General features: G+C 45.3%; 1 protein-coding gene across 2 annotated transcripts in view; it reads left to right on the top strand.

Moving 5' to 3' along the window:
• The window catches only part of LOC147883687 (proteasome activator subunit 4-like), a 142,489-nt gene that overhangs the window by 115,794 nt on the left and 14,668 nt on the right, over positions 1–12,027 (top strand). For both annotated transcript variants that reach the window (XM_087399300.1, XM_087399301.1), the window contains exon 34: positions 1,662–1,815. In XM_087399300.1, the coding sequence (XP_087255426.1) occupies positions 1,662–1,815 (154 nt within the window). The remainder of the gene's footprint in view (positions 1–1,661; positions 1,816–12,027) is intronic.

Below are 12,027 nucleotides of genomic sequence, written 5' to 3'. Positions count from 1 at the left end.
ACTCGTGTCCACCTATGCATGTAGAGGTTTATACTGAGAGGCAAAAGCAATGTCCATTCATCTGGGTCCTAGTGAAGATTCTTTCTGGGAACACCTCCATAAAGCCATAGCCTCCAAACACCAAGGGGAATGTCCTTCGGACAAGGTTTAATGTACCAGCGAGTAGCATAAAAGCATTGATTCACATGGCCCACTATGCATCCTCATCCTCATCCAAAGATTTGACCAATCTGCCCCTGGATTGCACCATGAAGACAAGGAACTTGCCTCTTTGTGTAGCCTCCTTCACGAATGAAGACAACAAACTTGCCTCTTTGTCTTGAAGCACAATTGTCAGCATGTTAGACAAAAAGGATTGCTTGCAACATCCAACCCTAACTCAAGGGAATAAAGGATGGTCTTGAGATCTCACAACAAAAACTTTAATGCCAACTCAATTCATGTGCTTATAGAGAGAAAGATATGGACAGAACACACAGATATTCAGCCAAACGAATCTCATAAATAGAGGTAATGTCCAAGTGTAAAATATAGCCAAACAAATCCTCATAAATAGAGTTAGTGTCCTAAGTATAAAATACAGCCAAAACTATGACAACACCTTCACCAAACATGCGCTGAGCTAAGCCACCAAGCCTTCTACAGTAGACCCTCCTAGATCACCGCATGTCCCTGATGGACTTCAGGAACTGCTCTAGGTTGAGCACTCCTGCAAACATATGCTCTGATATGTGCTCCAGACAAAAGCTCACTTTCATGCAGTCCTGGTAGCAGGGGATGCCCTTAGTACTGCTAGGAACATGCCTGGATGCTGACACTTAGGCTAAGGGGTGGGCTTCGATTTAGCCCCTTGGCTGGGAACAAAGCTGCATGTCAGATTTTTTGGTTGAAATTATATAAGCTCCATGAAGCTCAAGCGTGGTACCAAATTAGGTCCTGATTAGGGTCTTAGATGCTTATTACATCAATTGTTAACACAAATCATACTTGGCTTGCTCACTCAACATGTTCTTGGACAATTGGTCCATCTTAGAAACGATAATTTGTTACTTCCAATGCATTGCAAGCTGTTAGGTTATAGGATACCATGCCACCTTTCCAGACTTTTGCAATGTCCTTACCCAAGGCCTCCTACATGTTGATTGCTTTGATGTCTGTGGAGCTTTTGGTAAGTTCTGCTCAGCCTGAATTGTTATCTAAATCATTGTTCAAGTTACTCTCATGCTTTTTTTAAAAAGATCCAAGAAGACTTCATTCTTCTTCCTCTCAAATTGCATTAAATCTGCCAAATCTTTCTATTTAGGCAAATCTGTGTCATGTTATGATGTTCAAACGAAAATAATGAATTTTACCATTTAATGTGTTTGAAGGACTGGGTTCATGAGTGAGATAGATGAACAGCCTATCTGTTTTCATTGCCTTCAAGAAAACGCATTCATTAGAGGCTTGCTAAAAGTAGTATCTTACTCAGTACTAGGCCTAGGGACTGATCTTTCTGATGACCCTGCAATTGGATGATGGAATCGATCGTGTTTTCAACAATAGAAGATAGTAAAGAATGTTATCTCAATTTCAAAAGGTACAGTATGAACATTTTGACAGGTCTGCCGATCCAAATCTAACTCATGGTTGCTCATCTAAATGTCACTAATGTGTCTCAGGTGGCTTCCAGACATAGTGACACTGCTGGCTGAATTTTCCAATGAGCCTTGGCCTATTCGGGGAACAGTTAACAAAACCATTGGAGACTTTCGACGTACTCATTCTGACACATGGGAGTTTCATAGGGATTCTTTCACTGAGCAACAGCTTGAGGTATATATTCTTCCTTTTCGATATTGGAATTGGATTGTCTACACAAAATTTGACGAGAAAAGTCACTCAAACCTTCTTCTTTTTTTTAAACGTCAATCAAAAACCTATGGTGATTAGAGCCAAATCCACTCAAATCCAAAAAAACCTATGGTGATTAGAGTCAAACCCACTCAATATGGGCATAGTGCAACTTAGAGAATCATGAAACAGATGACTAATAGATGACATTCTCACAACACGTCTCCATCACAGTACTAGGGATGTATTAGAAATCGACCAACAGAGGGTACGCACAGCGAAAGACTCATAGAATAGCCCAAGAGCTCACACAGTGTGAGGTGTGGGTGGAATCACAAACTTCTTTACTTAATGTGCTTCACATAGATGTGTTGTACAAATAGACAGTGAACCAAGCCAGATATAGAATCCACCAAAAAAAAATATTTTCGTCCAAAGCTATGGACACAATACAAAAGATAGATCTAGAGTCCCACCGGGATGTGGTCCTCTAAGCTTACCAAAAGCTTCTCCTACTATTTGCCAGGTACCTCTACATCTCTGAGCCTGGGTGCTCCACCTCGAGCGTATGTAGATTCTCTGTCCAAAGATCTCAGCACCTTGCTGCCCTCGTAAACAGCCTAGTAGGCTTCAGCCCCAAGTAAGATCAGTCTGCAGCACCTCTGGCCCTCCTTTGCCTCCTGGATGTAGGCCCAAGGATGAGGCACTTGCTGCTCCTCTGCTTGCTGATCTACTGGATGCAATATGAGGCCCTCAAAGCCCACCGACCAGCAGGCCTACTGGCCGACTTTGCTGCCCCCAAAATCCAACTGGGGGCTCTCCTTTTTAGGCCCTTGCAGGCCCTGATTGGTCAACCTACTGGCCGACTTGCTGACTGGCCTGGTCGGCCCTTTTTGGGCTGCTACCAGACCCCAAGGCAGGCCTATATAAGGCCCCTCCCTTGGGCAGTTCTAAGGTCACGTGGCTGGCCTGCCATGGCCACCACCCCGGCTCTCTTTTCTGTCCTGCAGCACCTTCTCTCTGGCCCTCCAGACCTGCAATAAACAGGCACATCTCTGCCCTGGTCATCTTGCCTCTTGCCAGGCTATTTCCAGCTCCGTATAGCCACGCCAACACCTCCGTACTGTTTGCTGTGCGGTGCTGCCCATGTGGCAGCCCCCTCTCTCAGATAGCACATGATATATTTAGTACTTGATTTTGCTTGAGCTATTGAGTTTTTTTAATTTCAGTATAGTACTCAGCAAGGGCCTAAGCGCGCCCTTTGCTCCAGTCCTTTGTGGCTTGTATGAGTTCTTTTCCCTTTTGGTGTGTTTTGCACTTTGTCCCATAGACCCACGAGGCCTTCCGTGGACGTTAATATATATGTCCTTCTTTCTTTGTCTCTCTTCTCTGGGCAGATCTTGCTCTAGGTCTCCCTCCCCCATGCTCTCCTCATTTGGGGGCTTACAGATGGAAAGGAGACCTTTCCAACACCTCCTCTCACCGACACATCTTGGCCCAATGCCTACTTGTTGATAAAGTTGCTCCAGCAGCTCCCATGATGAAACCCTTGCAGGCCCTGATTGGTCAACCTACCGGCCGACTTGCTGACTGGCCTGATCGGCCCTTTTTGGGCTGCTACCAGACCCCAAGGGAGGCCTATATAAGGCCCCTCCCTTGGGAAGTTCTAAGGTCACGTGGCTGGCCTGCCATGGCCACCACCCCGGCTCTCTTTTCTGTCCTGCAGCACCTTCTCTCTGGCCCTCCAGACCTGCAATAAACAGGCACATCTCTGCCCAAGTACAATGAAGATGTCTGATATCGAGATGTGGGCCGACAGGGAGTTAGAGACCTTTGTGAAGGTGAAGGATAGCAAGGAGCGCTTGGACTCTTTCAAGTGTGTGGCTGTGATACTAACATGAGGTTGGATTCCATGGAGTGCCCTAGGGTTTCAAGTTCAAACGGATGCTTTAATTCAGAAGGGGGAATTACAGGATTACACAGGTCATTGGTATGTGCCTCCATGAGGTGCATGGTTTGCTTTCAGAGCAAGGACACATGCAGTATGGCATTCTAGTATGTACTTGATGTAATTAATTTGAGCCTTTATAGCATGCTGTAGAGAGAATCTGCTCTTCATGTGTCTTAGGAAATGCGAGATTGGAATAAATGTGCCTTCTTTGAAGGCAGAAGGGGAAGTGTGGGTGGCTTCTTTAAATCTTGGAAGCAGATAGTTGGAAGGTGATTATGGGTAGGCTGTATTGATGTTATGCTCTAGCCGAGATAGCATGACCTCGAAAAGATCGGTGGGCATTTTCTCTTAGATGACCGACTTCTGTAATATTTTATGTGCGTAAATAAAATGGTCAAGGAAAGTAACTACCAAGGTCCTAGGTGAGGGTGTATTGGCATCGACTAGGTGGTTCTGAGTGCTCAGGCCTAGGTGCACCTAAATGTGTAAAAATGCCAAGGGGCAAATGTTTAAATTGTGCCCCAAGAGAGGGGTAAATGGTGTACCAAGCTAAAGGTCTAGAATGATGACATGTGGCAGAGGGAACCATCTAGGGAACTGAGGGCTTGTGGATAAGCATGAATGAAGAAAATTACGTATATTTTGATGCTTGCAGTCTACAAGAGAGGCTGGGAGGAAAAATATGATGCCAGCGCCTGTGATTGTAAATTAGCCAGTGAATCAACGAAAACCAGAGCTTTTAGAAAGTGTACGTATCATTTGGTATTAGAGCCTCAAGTTGGACGAAGGGATCGCGTAGGGATGTGAGCGCAGAGAGCTGCTTCCATTGATGGAGCGGCTGAGCCGTTGATGGATTCGCTACAGGAGCGGGTACAACTGTCGCAAGGCAAGGTTCCCGTAGGCGGGTGATAGAAGAGCAGGCTGAATTTGTTGGACCTCGGAAGGTGCGTGGCTGACTGGCTCGACAAGGTACGGCGAGGAGCGCAGGGCGTGCATCACCTACTGTAGCTACACAGCCGCAGGCTTGTAGTGGTATTACACAACGGAATTCGGGATATTGCAAGGACGTATCGCTCACGTAGCCAGGCTAAGAGCGGAATTGGTTCGGTCGACGAGCCATCGAGCAGTTCTTCAAGGTGGTTGCACATCTGGGATGTGGTGTCGTCGTTAGAGACGTGGCTACGTATTGGACGCTCTGTCAGCTGTGACCAGCTCAGCCAGTTTGCAATCGAGTGGAGTAATCGACGTGTCCCAACAGATGTTGCTTGACACGTTTCGCGTCTAATTGAATAGCGACCGTGTGAGCCAGAAGCTCACGCAGTGGAACGTGATCAGTAGATAGCATGTTGTGATTGATTTCACTGGACATTCCGGAAACTTCAAAGTATAGAATACTGACGAGAATTCTAGGTTTGTCAGCACTCCTGAGGTGCTAGAGCGAGTCGACGATGTTGAAATGGAGCTCATATAACTCTTCATCAAAGGAAATCGGGACATCTCCATTACGTGGAGCTTCCAGGGAGCATCATTTTTCCTTCTATATAAAATTTCAGTTTTCAGTGTGCAATCTATTATTCCCGTACAGCAAAAGGGAATTTGAAGTGGATTGAAAAAAAAAAAAAACTATTTTCCCTTTTAAAAGAATGGAAGCGGAGGGACAAGATTCCAGGGTAAATCCTGGTGAATCTAGAGCGCAATCTACGCAAGAAATGTCCCATCACACAACACCTACTCTGGTGGGTAGGATTTCTGTATTAGAAGATGCTTTACAGCAGATCATGAACCAGCAGCTTCAAGTGAACGTTGGTCAAAATGAAATTAGGGAGATGGTGCAAGCCTTGTCGGCTAGACCATCTAGAAATGAAAAGGGCAAAGCTCCAGCAGAGCCAGAGCCCAGTATACATTCATCAGAACGTGCGAAGGTCAAGGTACCTAATATTGCCAGCTATAGACCGGAAAAGTACACTGGTCGGATGACCGAGCTCAGTTCTGATGTGATCGAGGTTTGGTTACACAAGTGGGAAGAAGCCTTCGCCATTTGTGAAATCAGATCTGATCTAAAGAAAATCCGTGAGACCACTCACCTGTTTATTGAGGCAGCGGATAGGTGGTGGATAAAGCAACAGAAAGATTAAGTTGCTCCTACCACCTGGGAAGGATTAAAGGCTGAATTTAAGAAACACATTCTTCCACCTGACGAAGAGTCCCGAGCTTGGGATGCTTATAGAAACCTTCGCCAGAGGAATTTGTCGATGGCAGAGTACACTGACAAGTTCAGGGAATGTATTATAAAAATAACAGACCCTCTCCCTATGTCGGTTCAGTTGAAAGACTATATCTATGGACTGAACAACAAGATTAAAATGGAAGTTCGGGCTAAATATGTGACTACATTAGATGAATCTATTGCAGTAGCCCTGAACTATGAGGATGCCAGAGGCAGATCTAGTGGATTTGTGCAGGCAGGGACTCAGCATAAGTACCCGAGAAAAGGAGGATTTCAAAGGAAATGGACTTCAAAGACAAGTGTCTCGCAGCCAAGTGGCCAAACCAAGTAGGTGAAGCCGGTTGAGGGACAAGCAAAGACAAGTACCACCGTTGGGGTGAAAAGAAAAGTAACTCCAATGGCAGCCCGGGCTTGGTCAAAGTCCTCGTTGACCCCTGAGCAAAAAGAAAAAGCTAGAAAAGAAGGATTGTGCTTCGGCTGCCTTCAGCGACATCAATGGAAAGATTGTCTACTAAACAAAGACCGTCACACGGCTAATATGATAATATCTGAATGTGATGCGGAAATGCAAGAGAGTCCCAATGCGGAACATATGCAGATGCAATTGGCGAGACCTTCTCAAAGGTTAGTACCTGTGTTGTTAAGTGTGTCTATTACTAAGTTAGTAAGCGGTGCACCTGATAACATCCTTTCAAAGCCCGCAGCAACGAGGTATACGGTTTTCGATGAGCCCGAGTTGATTAAATGAAAGGGCAAGTAGCCAATCATGATGTGATTGTGTTGTTTGACTCAGCGTCAACGCACAATGTAATTAACTCGAAGCTTATTAAGAGGCTCAAGTTGAGAACTAGTCCGTCTGACTATGCTTATACGGTCAGGATGGCGGACGGAAGTTCAATTGGAGTATGGGACCAGAGGGTTACTCAGTTGGAACTTCGAATACAGGACTATGTTGAGAAGCTAGACTTTGAGTTGACCAGGCTTGCTCACGCAGATATAGCCCTAGGCATGGCTTGGCATTTCCAGCCATTGATTGGAAAAAGCATATTTACCAGTTCAAGATGAACGAGATAGAATATGTTTTGCGAGGTGAAAAGGATTTACCTCGAGGACCATTGATTTCAGCCATGGAAATTCAAAAGACTCCAAAAGAGTTTCTGTGTCTGTGTAAAGCATCGGTAGAGTCGATTGATGATGCATCGGCTAGCACTGAGGCTACCCAAGATGGGAAAATGGCCGAGTTGGCTAAAGAGATATTGGAGAAGTTCTCTGATTGTTTTAGGGATGAGTTACCTTATGGGTTACCTCCAGAGCGGAATATTCAACATAAAATTGAGCTTATCCCGGGGGCAGAACCTGTAAATAGACCTCCCTATAGATTAAGCTTTACAGAAGAAGCTGAGGTGCGAAGACAACTGAAAGAATACATCAAGCTGGGGCAGATTCAACCAAGTTTTTCACCTTTTGCTTCGCCAGTGATATTAAAGAGGAAGAAAGATGATACTTTTCGCCTCTATATAGATTACAAAGCATTGAATAATATCACTATTAAGCACAGGTATCCGATGGCTCGGATCGATGATTTACTAGATGCATTACATGGGGCCGTAATTTTCAGTAAGATAGATCTTAAGTGTGGCTACCATCAGATCCGTATTAGAGCCGAGGATGTGCATAAAACCGCTTTTAGAAGCAGGTTTGGTCATTATGAGTTTTTGGTAATGCCCTTTGGACTTACCAATGCTCCAGCTACATTCGTCATGCTTATGAACGATTTACTATGTCCGTATATCGGAAAGTTTGTAGTACATTTTATTGACGATATTCTGGTATTCAGTAAAAGTATTACTGAGCATCGCGAATACTTAAGAATAGTGTTCAGTACTTTGAGGAAAGCCAGTCTTTATGTGAATAAAAAGAAAACTATACTGTGTATGGTAAGACTTGAATATTTAGGATTCATAATTACTCCAGAGGGGGTAGAAATGGATCCAAAGAAAGTGGCTGCGATATCTACTGGGCTAATCCCTCAGAGTTTGACCACTTTGCGATCATTCTTAGGATTTGTCCAATTTTATCGAAGGCATATCAAAGGATATTCCGAAATAGTATCGCCATTGACTAATCTGACCTCAGATAAAGTACCTTTTATATGGGAACAGAATCAACAAGAAAGTTTTAACACCATAAAATAAGCTGTGGTCACAGGACCGGTATTAAAAATAGTTGATCCCCAGAAACCGTTGTTCCTGGAAACCGATGCAAGTGGCATTGCGGTAGGAGCAGTTCTCCTCCAAGAGGGAAGGCCAGTAGCCTTTGAAAGCAAGAAGCTTTCTCCCTCTCAAAGAAATTGGCCAACTCATGAATTAGAGTTGTATGCTGTTGTCCATGCTTTGAAAACATGGAGATATTATTTGTATGGATCAGAGTTTTATGTGGATGTTGATCATGATACTCTGAAACATTTTTGTAAATAACATGACTTGAGAGGCCGCCAAGCTAGGTGGGCAGAACTCATGCAGGAGTTTAATTTGACGATTCGGTACCGAAGAGGAAAGGATAATAAAGTTGCTGATGCGTTGTCACGCATTATGCATAACATGAGTTTCACGGTGTTAGAGAGTGCTCTAATGGCCGAGATTAGAGAAACTCAAAAGGTGGACGAGTTTGTCCAGAGCCTATGGCCTAAGGCTCATGTGTTAAAACCCGGGGAAAAGAATGACCTGGCATCCAGAAAAGGCCAAACTTATGCAAGATGTGCCATAAGGGATGGTATGCTGAAAAGAAATGGCAAGGTAGTAGTACCTAATTAGAATGATCTCAAGTAGAGAGTCATTCGACAATGCCATGATAGCCCATGTGCGATACATCCAGAAGTCAAGAAGACATATGATCTCGTGAAGCGAGATTTCTTTTGGCCAAAGATGAAAAAGCATATTCATGAATATGTGACATGTTGTTTTTCGTGTCAGGTAAGTAAGGCAGAGCGGGTGAAGCCCACCGGACTTTTACAGCCCTTGGAGATACCACTAAGTAAGTGGGAGAGCATTTCCATGGACTTTATTGTAGGGCTGCCTACGACACAAGGTGGATATGATTCTATCCTTGTGGTGGTTAATCGTCTTACCAAGATGGCTCACTTCATTCCAACTAGACGGTCTATTAGTGTCCCGCAAGTGGCGGATTTGTTTATTAGACATATATTTCGTCTGCATGGATTACCCAAATCCATAGTGTCAGACAGAGATGTCAAATTTACCGGCCATTTATGGACAGCGGTATTTGAGACACTAAGGACTGAGTTGGGAATGAGTAGTGGGGATCATCTAGAAACGGATGGTCAGACCAAAAGAATCAACCAAATTCTAGAGGATATGCTTAGAGCATATGTGTCATTGAGGCAACATACAAATGAGCATGTACAAACACTCAAGTGAAGCTGTCAACTGCTGAGCCTACTCCTCTCCCTCTGCGCGCTTGCCTGTGCAAGGCTTTCTGTGCAGGTGATGAAGAATAAGGGAGGAATGGAGCCCCTTTTATAGGAGGGCCTAGAGCCCTAAAACTGACTGACCAGGCCAGTTTACTGCAGCCGACTGAACCGACCTGATCATGGCCCCTTTTGGGGCAGAATCTGGGCCGACCAAACCTGGCTGGTCTGGCCTATAAATAGGCCTCCCTGTACCATGCTAGCGCAGTCCTCCATGCAGCTAGGTAACCTTAGCCTCTTCTCCCTACAGTCTCCTGTCTCCTTGTCCCCTCAAAACGGGGGCTCACAGGTGGGGCAGTGACTTTTCTAACACCCCCTCTCAATGACACAACTATGGGCCCCATGTGTCGAATGAGATGTTCCATCTGCTCCCTGGGAAGCACCTTCGTGAAGACATCTAAGATGTTGTCGCTGGTTGGGCAGTATATCAACTCTATGACTTCTTCGTCGATGAGTTCACGAACAAAGTGATGTGCTTCGTCTGTGCGTGAAACACGGGGTTGTTGGCAATCGCTGTGCAACTCTGGTTGTCGCACATAACTACAGTCGCATCTTCTTGGGCCACATTCATGTCCTCCAAGATCCACCTGAGCCACAATGCTTCACATGCCGCTGTACAGCAAGCCCTGTACTCTGTCTCTGTAGATGAAAGGGCGACAATAGGTTGTTTCTTACTCAGCCATGACACAGCTCCAGATGAGAGTAAGAAACAATATCCAGAGGTCGATCTTCGGGTCACCTACCCAATCACTATCACAGAAACTCACAACTCAATGCCTCTCGTATAAGTGATGCCGTAGATGCAGGTACCCTTCAAGTACCTTAGCACCCTCATACCTGCATCCCAATGAGCCTTCTTGGGTGTGGCGGAGAACTGACAGAGCAATCCAACTGCATAGGAAATATCCGGTCGGGTATTGGTGAGGTAAAGCAAACTCCCCACCAAGCGTCGATACAGTGATGAATCAACCGGCTGAGATGGATCACACACACTCAACTTCAAACTAATTTCCATGGGAGTCACTACTGCTTTGCAATTTTCCATCTCAAAGCGTTTGAGCAATTCCCTGCAATATTTCTCCTGTGAAATAAAGATACTCCTCTTTCCGTGCTTCACCTCAATCCTAAGAAACTAGTGAAGTATGCCTAAGTTAGTCATCTTGAACTCCTCCATGAGAGGTCTCTTGACCTGAGCAATCTTCTTCGTATGAACACCAATAATGATGAGGTCATCTACATATAGAATCAATACCAGCCACAAATCCCCCTCTGTGTCGAGATAAAGATTTGCCTCCTTTGATGGACTCCGCTGAAGCCCGATCTTCTGAAAGAAAACATCTATCTGCAGGTACCAAGCTTTGGAGGCATGTTTCAGCCCGTATAAGGCCTTCTTTAGTTTGCACTAAATCCCAAGTGTCATTTTTCAAAATGGCATCCATCTCTACCTGCATGGCTTCCTGCCATTCTGATATATCCTTCGCTTCCTGGAAGGAACGGGGCTTCGCAAGCTGAGCTACCAAAGCGTAGCTCACGAAGAGAGTCTTCATGTTTCGTTGAGACCGCCGCGCTCCGGAACTGCTCTCAAAAAATGTCCGTGACCCGTAAGTCTGCTAACGTCTTCAAATACCATTGAGGTAGCTTCTTCTTTGATGGAGGTGCTTTTGATGGAGTTAACTTGGGAGCTGGCTTTGGAATGGCATGCTCCTTCTCCTCCTCCTCGGGATCTTCAATCTTCTTCACCTCTCGGATGGTGACCTTCGGTGGGGGTAATGCCAGAAGTTCAAGAACCTCTTCTGCAGGCTATGGCTCGGACTCCTCAAAGATCACATCCCTGCTGATAAGGATCTTCTTTTCCGGGTCAAACAGGCGATAGGCGACTCGTTACTGCATCCCACAAGGATACAGCTTCGGCTATGGGGATCAAGCTTTGTCCGCTCATCTTTATGCACATGCACAAATGCTTTAGAACCGAAAACCCTTAAATGAGATATGGTGGGCTTCTTACCACAGCAAGCTTCATATGGAGTCTTGTCATCAACAACCTTGGTCTTGGTCTGTTGAGGATGTAAACGGCACTATTCACGGCTTTACCACAGTAGGCTTTTGAGAGATTTCTCCCTTGCAACATAGTCAACCCTGTCTCTGTGACGGTCCTGTGCTTCCTCTCGACAACTCCATTCTGCTGAGATGTGCGAGTTGTGAGCTCTCTCTTGATCCCGTGCTTCTTGCAGAATCCACTGAACTCGGTAGGAGTGAACTCTCCCCCTCTGTCGGTACGGAAGGCTTTGATTACCTCCCCACTCTCCTTCTCTACCTAGACTTCCAATCTTTGAATTTCTCAAAAGCCTAAGATTTCTTGGCAAGCCAGAATACCCAAGTCATGCGACTGAAACCATCCACTAATAAGAGAATACCGCATACCTGCGAATGAATTTGTCGACATTGGGCCGCAGATGTCAACGTAAATCAACTCAAGCGGCTTCTTGGCCCGTAATGAGGCCTCCCGTGGGAACTTGTCCCTGTGTTGCT

The sequence above is a fragment of the Dipteris shenzhenensis genome, chromosome 28 (assembly GCF_047967505.1).
Source record: "Dipteris shenzhenensis isolate YYH24624 ecotype China chromosome 28, Dip_SZ_1.0, whole genome shotgun sequence".
NCBI lineage: Eukaryota > Viridiplantae > Streptophyta > Polypodiopsida > Gleicheniales > Dipteridaceae > Dipteris > Dipteris shenzhenensis.
Note: the sequence above shows the minus strand (reverse complement) of the source record. Positions and strands in the feature narration are given on the sequence as shown.